This window comes from Trachemys scripta, chromosome 1, assembly GCF_013100865.1.
Source record: "Trachemys scripta elegans isolate TJP31775 chromosome 1, CAS_Tse_1.0, whole genome shotgun sequence".
Taxonomy (NCBI): domain Eukaryota; kingdom Metazoa; phylum Chordata; order Testudines; family Emydidae; genus Trachemys; species Trachemys scripta.
Window position 1 is genome coordinate 100,719,409 of NC_048298.1, and position 15,453 is coordinate 100,734,861.

The following is a 15,453-nucleotide window of genomic DNA, read 5'->3' on the forward strand; positions in this document are numbered from 1 at the left end:
GAAAGCTTATGCTCCCAATACTTCTGTTAGTCTTAAAGGTGCCACAGGACCCTCTGTTGCTTTTTACAGATTCAGACTAACACGGCTACCCCTCCTGATACATAAAGTACAGTATGTGTTTGTTTGTGTTTGCCATTGTTCCATGCTTGATACACCTAAAACTTTTTAACTATCATAAACAGGTAAAAATGTGGCAAGACAGTGACTTGGTCTCTTCAGTTTTGATGTCTTAGCTGATAGGATCTTCATTACACTCTGGCATGGCCCATGCTGCCAACTTGTAAAGGGCCTTGGCAGGGCCTGAAAGTCCCTCTAGAAAGAAGGAAAGAATTTGAACAAGTGTTTATCTCCTTGTCGGTGTACCTATTAAGTGAATGAAATTGCACTCCGTTTTCCCCAAGGTGGGGTGGGTGGCTGGCCAAACAAATAAATTTGGCCTCTCAAGTTTCCCTCAGACTTTTAACCAGCAAGGGTGCATTTAAGTCTCCGCATTTTAAAAAAAACTTGAAGTTTTAATACTCCTGCTGAATCACGAAGTTACCTTTTTCTTGTACCTTCCTAGATATACATGTGAGCCCTGGCATGTTGAGAGCTCTGGATAAGGATATAAATATAATAATGTACAGACATAGCATCAGTACCTTCCAAAAGGCGAAGTTAAACTATGTCACCACAAGGACCTATGAGTAGGGTTCCCCGGCAATGTCCTCTATTTGGGAACTTGAAATATGGTTTCCATACCTGCTGTAAGTTCTTTGAGCCACCCTTCAATAAGCAAAGACACTGGCAAGAGGGAGCCATAGCATCAAGCTACTTGCAGTGATCATCTTAGATGTGGTGACTGTGGTTGTACTTCTGCTTTACACACTGTACTCTCCCCTTAAGTGAACTTTTTGTTTCGCTTGGCTGATGTGCATCTTGAACTCCAAGCTGGTACATGGCAAAGAGCTGAGTTGCTCTGAAACAAACCCAAATTTACTGATTATTTTTTTAATTTATTTATTTTTAAAGGGTAAGTCAGCACGGCTTTTTCTTTTTTAAAAAAAAAAGTGAAAGTAATATACATGTTCTTAGGCAGACTGTGAAACCACTGCCTACCTGCGATATGCTAATCCAAGTGGGCCCAATTCCCCCCCCCCCCCCCCCCCCCCCCAAAATGTAGCAACTCCAATAGTGTTGAGCTGGTGAAAGTGAGGAGGATCAAGGTAATGTCTGAATTCCTCTTCCCCCTGCCTCAATAAGTTGTCACCCGTGTGCTGGCAATTTGTGTTACAGGTGAGCATTGCTGTGCAGGCAATTTCTGATCTGTTTCAATAGAGCAGTGTTTCAACCAAGAACTTTCCCATGGGGTCTTGTCAAATGACTTCTTATGGGAGAGCTTTGATTTGACAGGAAACTTCACAATGAGGTCATCTTAATCTAAAATGTTTAGTTTTGCTTTTTTGGGGAAAAAAAACAAACCACTTTTCATTTTCTCCCCCTCCCCCCCCCATTGTTTTTTGTTTTTGTTTTTGTTTTTTTTGCGCCACGGAGTGCATTAAAATAAACCATGTCCAAGGGCTTTTCTACCCCTCTTCTATTTTCTGCTCTAACTCTTCAAAACGTGTCCAAATTTGGAAAAGTAGTAGCAAAAGGAAAAACTAAATTCTGTCTGTCACTTTTCAAGCCTAAAATTATAGGTAACTTGAAAAGTTAGGGTGGCAGAGGGTACACATGGAGAACTTAGCATTCTATTCCATTCAGTGGTGAAAAGGGGAACTTAAAGTCTCCATAAATTGAAATTAATTTCTATTAGGAGCACAGCAGTTCCATCCTCGCTCTTTCCCAGGAGCCTAGTATGTGAACAGAGTTGTGGGAGTTGTAGACTAGGAGGTGAAATGTTGACTGGTGCTTCCCACTCATTCAGATTTAGCACCGTTCCACTGCTGCTTAGAGGAGCACAAACAAAGTCGTTAACATGTTGCCCTTTCTCTTGTCTCCATTAGACTCCCAAAGGTACCTGTGCCGAATCAGTGAAGATTGCCATTGATGCTGGTTACCGCCATTTTGATGGGGCCTTTGTGTACTACAACGAGCATGAAGTGGGACAGGCCATCTGGGAGAAGATTGCAGAAGGAAAAGTAAAACGAGACGAAATCTTCTATTGTGGCAAAGTGAGAAGTTACATCAGACTACTTACTCTTGTGATTTATTTTTGTGGGTGTTCTGGTGGGCTGAACATGCAGTACATTTCCTTAATTTCAAGTTAAATCATCCAAATATTTCAGTACTCTTTCAAACCCAACCTCCTGAGGTTTTGCTCATCGTTCGCCTCTTGGAACTTGTACAGTGACTCTTTCTTTGCATTGCACATGCACATTTTCCATTGCAGGCCTTTTCAAACACCACGGCTTGAATTAATTGTTTTAAAGAGACTTAATTAATTTACAGGGAAGGGAGGGAGTGGGAGAGGAAAATCTGCAACTACATGGAGGCTTCCAAAAAGAAAAACGCTACCTATAATTTTAGGCTTAACTTTGACAGTCGTCTCATACAGCTGGATTTCCGAGAAACACTTCACATAAAAGCCAGCTTTCATTGTGGGATTTATATGTGAAATTCAGTGATCAATGCAGAAAACGGTCTTGTGGTGATGTAGTCTTGTGCTTAATTTCAAGAGGGGAAAGGCTCCTGAGAATGAGTCATGAGCTAGTCAAAGTTTAAAATCTTAAATCTGACACTTTTTTAAAATCATCCAAACAAGTGAAATGGAGAACTTTAGTTCAAAGTATTGATAAAGGGATTCAACTTTAACTTTAGGTCATTGGTACAAAAGTGGTACCAGTTCAGTTATGCGTGAAATAAGCTAGCAGGCTCAGGTCAGTTTCTGACAGGCAGCTGTTCATGTTATAAAATCCCCCACCACACTTAACACAGTGCTCCTGGCATCTTCCTTTCTCTGTACAGTGTATTTTAAATGTGCACCACAAAACATTGGTTTAATAAATATTTCAGACATATAAAAAGTATGCATGCAGTGTTTTGTACTGAACAATTGTAGCTGTTTACTTCCATAGCACCTTCTGTTCTAGGAGCTAAGTACTCCGCAAACTAGGAGTCTAAGCCACAGCTTCAGATGGTTTTAAGGCTTAAGTGAGTTCTCAAAGGTTAGAGAGCAAGTCCATGGCAAAGCTGTGAACAGATTTCCAATCCAGTGCTTCCGCTATACCATGCTAGCTGCTTTCTGTCACAGATGGGTGGGAAACCGTTTTCCTGTTACGGGGGCGGGGGGGGTTTCAAACTCTTCCCCAAACTGGGGCAAAGTCAGTCACAAGTTTTTCACTAATCAAAAATTTAAACTCTGGATCAGGTCAATCAAAGCAGTTTGTATTGAGCACTCTAAATTTTTCAAGTGATTTTGACATTTTTGAAACGAGAAGTTTGTTTGAAAACAGGACCTGACAATTTTGAAATGTCTCAATTTTTTAAAATGGGAATTCAGCAAAATTGACCCTTTCTTGCAGGAAGCTTTTGGTTTCAACAAATTTGTTTTTCCAGCAAGAAATGCCATTTTGAAAATTTCCTACCCAAATCTAGAAACAAAGTCTTCTAACACCCAGTCACCTGATCTAACCCCTAGACAGCCTTTCTATTAAATGCACTTCATCAAACCATTGGCAAAACATCTTGTATTTATTCTTGAGTCAATGTTCAGTTGGACAGAGTTTTTCTTTAGGGAGGGTGGAACATGTGGTTCCCAGAAATGAGGTTGTGATCCTGATCCTATTAGACTGTAGCTTTTGTTGAGAGAAAGACATTCTGGTTCCAACCTTGGCTGCAATAACATGCAATATGTGGGAATTCCTCTACTGCAGCTATCTTTCTATTCTTTTGTCTGGTCACTACTTAACAAGATAAAGATTTAACCTGAACCTTTGGGGTTAAATGTATATTTCATCTGTGATTTTTTTTTTTTTTTTTTTTCCCCTCCCTCCCCTTCCTGAACTTTGATCCTCCTTTTTTTCCTAAAGCACAAACTGAGTTAACGGCAAATCTCTAGCATATAATGTCTGACCAACCCTAATTCTTTGCATTATTAGAGACGCAGCAGTAAGCTCACTAGGCCATTTATTACCAGGGCCGGCTCCAGGCACCAGCCCACCAAGCTTGTGCTTGGGGCGGCACCTGGAGGGGGGCAGTGCGGTGTTCCGGCTCCAGCCGCCGGGGAGAGCGGGGCCACGGCCGGGCACTCCGCCCTTCCCCCGGCACTCTGGCCGCCGGAGAGAGCGGAGCTGCGGCGGGGACTTGTCACCGGGGAGAGCGGAGCCCCAACTGGGACTCGCCGGCCTCCCCCCGGCGCTCTGGCTGCTGGGGAGAGCGGAGCCCCGGCCGGGGCTCGCCGCCCTCCCCTGCTGTGCTGGGCGGGGGAGGCGGCGGCCAGAGGCTTTTTTGCCTGGGGCGGCAAAAAAGCCAGAGCCGGCCCTGTTTATTACTACAACATGAGAAAAAGCTATGCTTCTTTCTGACCTGACCCCCAAACCAGCAAGTACTAGAAATTTCACAGGAGAACCTGGCTTTATTATGCAATTTCTCAACTGAAGGAGTTCAGGTAAGTCTTTAAATGATTTGATGATACAAATGTCACACCAGCCCATCAGCCATGGTTAACAAGACTAGGCTCAGTTGTACTGGAATAATGACTTTGTAAAGCCATACACTATCTGCCAGCTGAAATCAGGATTTGTGCTTGGCTCCCGCTGTTAACATGTTGATCACAGACAAAGCATCCAAAGATTTCAGAGGCTTTCCATCAATTGCCAACAATCTTTGGCTTATGTACTAAGGCTTTCATAGTCGTCTCTTTCACCCCAGAGACTTTTCTTTTCTTAAGCTAAAAAGTAAGATTTCCAGGGAATGTGGTGTTCTAGAATGCCACAGATGCTTAACAGGTTTCTGATAGGCTGAATGTTGACCCATAGATGTAGATAACTTTTACAAATTGTGAAAGCCAGTTAGGAAACTCGCCTAATATTTTTTAGCACCAGTGAAACTAAGGTAACAGGTTTCAGAGTAGCAGCCGTGTTAGTCTGTATCGGCAAAAACAATGAGGAGTACTTGTGGCACCTTAGAGACTAAGACATTTATTTGGACATAAGCTTTTGTGGGCTAGAACCCACTTCATCCATGCATCTGATAAGGTAACAGGTTTCACAGCCACTGCTGCAGCGCCTTTCTTTGAAGCCTCTGTGGCTTTTTAAAACTGCTATATTCATGGCACTTAATCACTGATAGGTATTTGTAGAGGGCTTCCTCTAAGGTAGAAGAGCATTTGGAAAAACCCATAGCTAGAACTAGCATTTTGTTTAATCTTGAAAATCCAATTAAAAATAAGGAGAGCTATCCCCTTGGTCATTACCTTTTTAATAAGGTAAACTGTCTTCACATGTAAAACAATGAAGAGCATTCCCTACCCCCTATTGAAAGTGTTTGTGCCGCAGTCGCTCTCTTAACTGGTAATTCCTGAAAGCTGGGTCAGGTAGGCAATGACTAACCCCATGGACCTCTGAATTGTTCAACAGGTCAGCATGGCTCGCGTTATATAATGCAAATAAAATAAAAACAACCCAGGAAACTATAGACCAGTTAGTTTAACTTCTGTGCCAGGGAAGATAATGGAGCAAGTAATTAAGGAAATCATCTGCAAACACTTGGAAGGTGGTAAGGTGATAGGGAACAGCCAGCATGGATTTGTAAAGAACAAATCATGTCAAACCAATCTGATAGCTTTCCTCGGATAACAAGCCTTGTGGATAAGGGAGAAGCTGTGGATGTGGTATACCTAGACTTTAGTAAGGCATTTGATACGGTCTCGCATGATATTCTTATTGATAAACTAGGCAAATACAATTTAGATGGGGCTACTATAAGGTGGGTGCATAACTGGCTGGATAACCGTACTCAGAAAGTTGTTATTAATGGTTCCCAATCCTGCTGGAAAGGCATAACGAGTGGGGTACCGCAGGGGTCTGTTTTGGGACCGGCTCTGTTCAATATCTTCATCAACGACTTAGATATTGGCATAGAAAGTACACTTATTAAGTTTGTGGATGATACCAAACTGGGAGGGATTGTAACTGCTTTGGAGGACAGGGTCATAATTCAAAATGATCTGGACAAATTGGAGTAATGGTCTGAGTTAAACAGGATGAAGTTTAACAAGGACAAATGCAAAGTGCTCCACTTAGGAAGAAAAAATCAGTTTCACACATACAGAATGGGAAGAGACTGTCTAGGAAGGAGTACGGCAGAAAGGGATCTAGGGGTTATAGTGGACCACAAGCTAAATATGAGTCAACAGTGTGATGCTGTTGCAAAAAAAGCAAACATGATTCTGGGATGTATTAACAGGTGTGTTGTGAGCAAGACACGAGAAGTCATTCTTCCGCTCTACTCTGCTCTGGTTAGGCCTCAGCTGGAGTATTGTGTCCAGTTCTGGGCACCGCATTTCAAGAAAGATGTGGAGAAATTGGAAAGGGTCCAGAGAAGAGCAACAAGAATGATTAAAGGTCTTGAGAACATGACCTATGAAGGAAGGCTGAAAGAATTGGGTTTGTTTAGTTTGGAAAAGAGAAGACTGAGAGGGGACATACCTGAAAACTGTTATCTAAAAGGGTGTCATAAGGAGGAGGGAGAAAACTTGTTCACCTTAGCCTCTAAGGCTAGAACAAGAAGCAATGGGCTTAAACTGCAGCAAGGGAGGTCTAGGTTGGACATTAGGAAAAAGTTCCTAACTATCAGGGTGTTAAACACTGGAATAAATCGCCTAGGGAGGTTGTGGAATCTCCATCTCTGGAGATATTTAAGAGTAGATTAGATAAATGTCTATCAGGGATGGTCTAGACAGTATTTGGTCCTGCCATGCGGGCAGGGGACTGGACTCTATGACCTCTCAAGGTCCCTTCCAGTCCTAGAATCTATGAAAATTATAAAATGCCTCCTGATATTTTAGGCTCTTATCTTGTGTTCAATGCTTGCACATAATAGAATGTGCAAAGGATGCTTTCTTGGTGTGTTGTGTGTGCACTGATATTGGCATGGGCATGCTCTTAACACTCAGTCAATTTGCAAAGACTTTTAAGGAACATTTGCTAAGGCATGTGGGTCTTTTGCAAAATAAAACACATCACCATTACCCCCTAAGTAACTGTGTCTGCTAAAAATGACTTTGGCCCAAGCTCACCCACATAGCAACTGCAGGTTTTCCATTAAACATCCTGCAACCTAAAAATGGCCAGCTACATATTAAGAAGAAAGTTCCAAAATCGAGGCTGTCTACCAAAAAAATGCCCTGCTGCCTATGTTCAAAAATTCCCCATCTCCTTTCGGATTGAGAAACACCTTGAATTTCCCCCAAAAGCAGATTTAAGGCTATGTGCTGCACAAAGCATAGATACTCTGCTCAACTCAAGCTGCCCCTGTTAAGACAGGTGGCTACATTGGCAGGTGGTAGCTGACATTTTGGTGTGGTCTTCAAGAATAGCCCTAAATAGAGCAAATTTCAGTTAACCCAGATGGGAGAAGACATAGGCCTGGAATACTGCATCAGCAATGTCTGTCTTCAAGCTAATCAGATGATGGGTATCTTGGGTCACAACTAACACATGGGAATCCAAGAACACTGATGGTTTTTAAAATCCTTGACATCTGGGAATAATCCCTCAATGGCGGAAGCAGGCATAATTAGGGACTATATAAATCATGTGGGTGGTTTTAGAAAATTCAGGACCGTGTAAATGGCAATGTATTGAATTTCACAGTTTGCACAGAATGAACGTAACCAGCAAACTTTAGTCAATTTCATTTGCGCCTGCGACTTTTTTTTTTTTTTCCATTCTGTTTTCCGGCTAGATGTTTTTCATATGCACATACACAGCACTCAATTCCTCTGCATATGTACAGCACAGTAAGCTAAGGTCATATTTAAAAAATCCTAGTATGGGGGCATTTTCATGATTTCTGTGCCCCCTATGAAATTGTTATTTACACAAGGCCCTAGTTCAGTTTTCACTCAAACCACATCTGCTTCATGCCTACGGAGCATCAATGCAGCATTTATCTTTCAGTGAGGTTCTGAGCTTAAACAAAAGCTTCCCTAGATCATGCAGAGACTCAGTGGCTTTGGCCACATCAGAAAACCAAAGATTCCGCTCAAGCCTAAATAGTCCTTTCTTCATAATATCATTTGATCACATGACATAGTATCAGCATGATAAATCTGATCACAGACATTGGAAATTTTCAACAAAAAAATCAGTATATGCTGGGGCTGTCAAGCAATTAAAAATCACACGATTAATTGTACTGTTAAACGATAATAGAATACCATTTATTTCAATATTTTTGGATGTTTTCTACATTTTCAAATATATTAATTTCAATTAAAACACACAATACAAAGTGTACAGTGCTCACTTTATATTTTTGATTACAAGTATTTGCACTGTAAAAAACAAAAGAAATGGTATTTTTCAATTCACCTAATACAAGTACAGTAGTGCAATCTCTTTGTTTTAAAAGTTGAACTTACAAATGTAGAATTATGTACAAAAAAAAACTGCGTTTGAAAACAAAACAATGTAAAATTTTAGGGCCTGCAAGTCCACTCAGTCCTACTTCTTGTTCAGCCAATTGCTCAAACAAGTTTGTTTACATTTGCCGGAATTAATGCTGCCAGCTTCTTGTCTACAATATCACCTGAAAGTGAGAACCGGCATTCTCATGGCACTGTTGTAGCTGGCGTCCCAAGATATTTACATGCCAGATGCACTAAAGATTCATATGTCCCTTCGTGCTTCAACCACCATTCCAGGGGACATGCGTCCATGCTGCTCACGGGTTCTGCTTGATAACAATCCAAAGCAGTGCGGACTGATGCATGTTCACTTTCATTATCCGAGTCAGATGCCACCAGCAGAAGGTTGATTTTCTGTTTTGGTGGTTCGGGTTCTGTAGCTTTCGCATCGGAATGTTGCTCTTCTAAGACTTCTGAAAGCATGCTCCACACCTCATCCCTCACAGATTTTGGAGGGCACTTCAGATTCTTAAACCTGGGGTCGAGTGCTGTAGCTATCTTTAGAAATCTCACATTGGTACCTTCTTTGCGTTTTGTCAAATCTGCAGTGAAAGTGTTCTTAAAATGAACAATATGTGCTGGGTCATCATCCAAGACTGCTATAACATAAAATATATGGCAGAATGCAGATAAAACTGCAGGGGACATACAGTTCTCCCCCAAGGAGTTCAGTCACAAATTTAATGCATTATTTTTTTTTTAACAAGTGTCGTCATCAGCATGGAAGCATGTCCTCTGGAATGGTGGCCAAAGCATGAAGGGACATATGAATCTTTAGCGCATCTGGCACGTAAATACCTTGCAACGCCAACTACAAAAGTGCCATGTGAACATCTGTTCTCACTTTCTGGTGACATTGTAAATAAGAAGCGGGCAGCATTATCTCCTGTAAATGTAAACACACTTGTTTGTCTTAGTGATTTGGCTGAACAAGTAGGACTGAGTGGATTTGTAGACTCTGAAGTTTTACATTTTGTTTTTGAGTACAGCTATAACAAAAAAAAAATCGACATTTGTAAGTTTCACTCTCACAACAGAGATTGCACTACAGTACTTGTATGAGGTGAATTGAAAAATACTTTATTTTGTTTATCATTTTTGCAGTGCAAATATTTGTAATAAAAATAATACACACTTTGATTTCAATTATAACACAGAATACAATATATATGAAAATGTAGAAAAACATCCAAAATATTTAATAAATTTCAATTGGTACTGTATTGTTTAATGTTCAATTAAAACTGTAATTAATCACAATTTTTTTTAAATTGCAATTAACTCAAAAAATTAATCGCGTGAGATAACTGAGATTAATCGACATCCCTAGTATATACCAAACTTGATAAATTTGGGGAGTTCATTTTTGTTTCCAAAGTCACTTGCTCAACCCTGAATAGATACTTAGTGACCTCTACTTGAAGCCACAAATCTCTGCAATTTTGTCCATGTGCAGACTTCAGAGCATGAATACAAGTGCACAGCTCAAAAAAAAAAAATTTTTGTGGATACTCTTGCTAGAGAGGGAAAGGAGAGCCCTCCGGTGGGAATAAGCAAACTGCAGAAGGTTCAGAGTCTGACTGTGGCTTAGATAACTATTTGAACTATTCTAACCATATGAGACCTCTCTGAAACCTTCCCTCCCTTTAGCCAATCCTTTCCAATCACAGGACCCTTGCCAAACATCCAGCCAAATTCAGGAAATAGAAAGTTGTTTTCTACATTTTAAGTATGTGGGTGTGTTTAAAATCTACTGTTTCAGGTCAGGACAGGTTTGAGTTATGGGTAAAGGTTCAGGTCTGTTCTCTATGCTGATCCATCCTAGGGGGGAAAAAACGGGGCTTCTCCTTTGGGTACATAAGTAATCCAACAATGCACTGACTTGCATCCTGTGCTAAGCCAATGTAGTCTGTAGTGCTGTCTAAAGGGGAGAAAGGTGGGGAAATCAAGTAACTGAATTTATATTTATCTCACTAGAACCAATAGTGTTTTTTTGTTTGTTTGTTTTTGTTCCCCTCCCCTAGTTGTGGAATACATGTCACCCACCGGAGCTGGTGCGTCCAACTTTGGAGAAGACGCTCAAGATTCTGCAGCTGGATTATGTTGATCTCTATATTATTGAGCTGCCAATGGCATTCAAGGTAAAGAGAAAAGTAGCCCTAATGGTTATCACAGTATCTGTCTGTGTGAACCAAGTCCTCGGACTCAGGTAATTCTTCAAACTTACAGACAATTGTTTGCTTAAAAAAGTGGTTCTTTGGTGGTAATGTAATGCTTGACATTCTTTGGATGTGCATATTGCTCTTCATTGAAGAAGACAAAGCACAATAACATGAACTTTGTGAAGTGGAGACTCCTGGCTAAATAGAGTAAGCATAACTTGTCAAGTGGAATAAAGTGGACCTTTAGCACTGGTGCTAGGAGAGCTCCTTTAGCTGGGGTGAGAGGGGGGATATTAGTCCTGAGGGCATTCTGCACCAAAAAATTAAAATTCTGTGCACAATATTTTAAATTTCTGCAAAATTTTGGAATTTTTATTTGTCAAATAAATGTGGAGGTTTCAGCATTGCATTGGGGAGCAAAGGCCACTGGCTGCACAGAGGTGGGAGATCGCTGTGTAACTATGCCCCCACACTCCCCTGGGACATGGACTCAGTGGTGAGGCTGCACCCAACCCTGATGCAGTGCAAGGACCATGCCTGCCCCAGAAACATCCCAGGGCCCTGTCCCTCCATACCAGGTGTGGGCAGGCAGGCTCAACAAGTCAGGAACAAAGTGTGGAGGGACTTGGTATAGAGGGATCCAGGTGTGGGTTAAGAGGGTTCTGTGTGGGGGAATCTGGGTGCGGGTGGTTCAGTGGGGGATCCAGGTGCGGAAGGGATCTGGTGCAGGGGGAGTGGGGCTCATTAGTGAGGTTCTGAGTGTGGAGGTGTGAGGCTCGGCAGGAGGGTCTGAGTCTGAGGAGGTCTGGATGCATGGGGGTTGGATGGATGGGGAGCAGCTCCTTATACAGGAATATTGCAGCTGAGGAGCGAAGGATGCAGGAAAGGGGGGAGTTTGCAGAGCTTCCTGTAGCCGGGGGAGAAATCTGGAGGTGAGTCTGACCCGGCCCCAGATGCCATGCAGGGGAAGAGGAAGTCCCATCCTCTCCTGCCCAGACTACCAGCTGAGCCAGGCGCAGGATAGGAACCACCAGACAGGTCTTCCCCAGTCCCACCGGCTGCCCTGGCCACCCAAAACATATTGCTGGGGAGAGTCACATGACCATTCTTGTGACTTCCCTTTGCTTCTCCGTCAGAAAGTATTTTTTCTGCAGGGAAGCAAAGAAATCTGCATGCACACTGATGCAGAATTTCCCCAGGAGTAGGATATAGAAGTCTGTAATAGTCTATGAAGCCATCTTTGAACCTAGTGTACTATCCCCGTTTTCCAGATAGAGCATAGGCTGGGTCTTAGAGTCCAGTCCCCTGCAATTAAAGGCAACTATGTTGTTTTGTAAGCTCCATCTTAAAACCACTTAAGTTTCTTGTCCCCTAGTGGAAGGTTGTTCTAGAACCAAACTCCTCTGATGGTTAGAAACCTTTTAATTTCCAATCTAAATTCACTTCTGGCCAGATGGGAAGATTAACCGGAGTTAAGTGACTTACAAGCCAACACTGAGTTAGTGGTAGAATTAGGGAATAAAACTGCTCTGACTCCCAGCCTTTGTTCCAACCACTAGACAGTCTCCATAGTATTTAAAGGTATTGTGGGAAACCATTTTCACAAAATCTTGCGTATCTGCTTGTTTGTGGCAGTCAGCTAGACAGACAACTTTAGGAGGACAGACCTAGCATCTAAACATGGCTTATCCGAGACAGAAATTTAAACAGTCATGACTTCTTGTTCCCTCATTCTGGGAATCACTGGTGTTTGTGGAACTGGTATCATTTCTTGCAATGTTGCCAACTCTTGCAATTTTATGACCACTGTCATAAGATTTGGTGCTTTTTCTTGAAGCCCCAGCTCTTAAACCATCGCAGGGGCTGGGAGCATTATGAAAGGAAGTCACTAGCCTTCATGGTTTCAGAGAGAAGGTTGAAAACACAATGCAAGTGCTCCCCAGAGCCTTAAACCAGAAGGCAAATATAAAAACCCCAAAGAGAACTAAGCCATTCATAACTTCTTTGGAGGGGAAGGCTGGATCACTTTTAAATGCTCTGAGAGGACAACACTGCTTCCACCAAGCAAGGAATCTACCTGAGTCTTTTGTTTCCTGACAACTCTCAAAGCTCATGCCTTTCTGTGACTGGTGTATTCAAATGCCAGTACCTCTAGAGATCAAAAACCAGCACATGAAACTCACTCAGTTAGAGGCCCTACATTCCCTTCTCTCCTATGGAAGTGGCATCCTGTTCCTTACACAAGAGTAATTGGCCTCAGATGTTAAGGATTATATAAATAAAGCTCTAGTATGGAACCCTTTTAGGTGCACTTTAGAAAATAGTTCCCACCATCTGGAATTTCCGGTTTCCTTTTACTTCTGTTGCTTTCCTCCCCTAGTTCATTCTCCCATATGGTGAAGGTCAGTGTCTCACAAAATAAAGATATTGAGAGCTGACTTCTAATAAATCTACTTTTGATTCCCTAAATCTTGCTGCATCAAGACACTTTCATTTGCTAATGCAGTTGCAGTCCTGGAGCTCCGCTCATGCTTCCCTTTGGGGAGGGGAAAATCCCTTTCTTTCTAATACAATATGCGGTGAAGTATGGAGCAATGTCTGGACCAAATCTGGGAAGCATCTCTTGGAATTGGAACAGTTGTTTCTGCAAAAACCACACACAAGGCAGGATTTGTTTGGACAGCTTTCCAGCTTTCCCCATCTGCGACCGCTATTGTTGGGCTAGGTGTTGTTTAATCTCCCTAAAGCATCTTCAAATTTAACTTTATATTTGTGTGTTAATAGTACTCTATCAATTGGCACACAGACTTGTGTATTTTGTTTAGTAACAATTATGCCAGCACACATTTGCCACAGAAAGTGGCATCATATTACAAAAAACTCCTGTTTTGCCCCAGACAGAGGCTTGTTAATTGAAGGAGACTTCCATTCTTGCAGCCAAAAATCTCACCTGCAAAATTAGCCTTTTATTAATATGTGAAAATATTGATGCTTGAGGCAAAATTCACAATCCTGCCTTTTGTTTTAAAATTGTAAACTCATCTCTTTGCTGATTTTACTGATGCAAACTTTTTTCATATAGATCTTTGGGAGGACTTTGTTCTGAGAGTAAAACAAAAAATTCACTCTGAAAGAGTTCTGAATATATCCAGAAAGGCTTGATATCTCAGTTCTTCTAGTGTCTCCCATCACCATAGTATCTGAGAAAATAGATAGATACATTGGCTTATTTTGATTAACTTCCTGCCTTCTTCCCAGATGCAGTGGTGGCTAGGAGTTGTTAAATAGCCATTTTTCTCTTCCTTTTTTTTTTTTTTTTTTTTTTTGATTGCTAAGTCAAAGTGAGTTTGACACTTGGTTCTGAAGGCAGTGAGATCTAGAGAACTTATTTCTTTTGGAAATGAGTGTGTGGGTCTATTTAAGATGGACCAGTTGTAGATGGGAAAAAAGCATTTATTGTCGTCATTGCTATGTATCCTGCAGCCATAAGAAGTCAAGGAGGATCCCACTCTATGGACTAACTTGACAAGCTGTGGGAAGAAATCTCTGAAGATCTAGTAACCACAATTGCTTCATTTTCCAAACTGTCTGCCTCTTCCCATCAGCATTGCCTCTATCTTGTCTGGTTCATATTCAGCCAGATCTTTCATCTAGGTGCTTTCTCTGGAATGCAGGTAGCTGTGAGATGGTCCTATTTGCATCAGTGATAAAGGGAATGTAGAGATGGGTACCATCTGCCTACTATGGCTTTTATAGAGACGGGCATCTCAACTTCCCACAGCAGCTCCATCTAGACATTGTTATAAAGGATTGGAGAAGGGATTAAACCTTGTAGAAATCCACAGGAGGGAACTCTAGATCTTGCTGTTTCTTTGAGCCTTTCTTTTTCTTTGCTGTCTAGAATACTAATACTAGGAGCAAAGGAATTTGGAGGTGGTCCCAAGTTAAACATTCTCTTTCTATCTAATGAGAGATGGCCCTAAAACCAAACTCCTGGCTCCAGATCCAACCCAGTTTGCTAGAAGTCCATACCTGCTTTGCAACGACCCTTACTTTTATAATGATCCCTATAGAAGACGCCAAACTTTGGAGTAGGATGTTCCAGAATCCTGAAATGTTTTGGCTAGGATCCCATCTTCATGAAGAACTCCAAACCCCTCTCTACTCTTCTCTCGCTCACATGCAATTTGAGATGGAAAAGACCTAAAAGCCATCTTACTTTTTTCCTGACAGTGCAAGGTTCTTCCAATAAGACATAGTAACAGGCCTGTCTCTTGGGACTTGCTTTAAGGAATGCTCTAATTTTTGAGGCGAGAAACCTACACTTAATTCCACATCATACTCCAGTCTCTGAAATGTGAGGATGCTTTGTTGTACTAAGGTTCATTTTCACCCTAAAATACCTTGCAGCTGCACGTGTTGAATGTGGTGGCGCCAGTCACTGAGCACGTTAGTCACAGCTGCATATTCCTGAGGAATTACCCTGTCGACACGTTACCCCGCACTTTTTGAACTATGGCCCTCTGTGGTGTCTGGTAGCTGGTCTGACTTCAAAAGGCATTTAAGGAAACAAAGTGAAATTAATATTAAATGAATGATTGGCATTTTAAAATATACTGCCTGTAGTAGCAACAAATTGATCAGCAAATGAGAGAAAGTGGTGCACTTATGTACTAGGCC

At 41.7% G+C, this 15,453-nt stretch overlaps 1 protein-coding gene across 1 annotated transcript in view; it reads left to right on the top strand.

Annotated features, from left to right (window-relative positions):
- AKR1D1 (aldo-keto reductase family 1 member D1) overlaps positions 1-15,453 on the top strand; it is a 53,698-nt gene that overhangs the window by 23,477 nt on the left and 14,768 nt on the right. The window contains exons 2-3 of the mRNA XM_034779150.1: positions 1,986-2,153; positions 10,636-10,752. Of these exons, the coding sequence (XP_034635041.1) occupies positions 1,986-2,153; positions 10,636-10,752 (285 nt within the window). The remainder of the gene's footprint in view (positions 1-1,985; positions 2,154-10,635; positions 10,753-15,453) is intronic.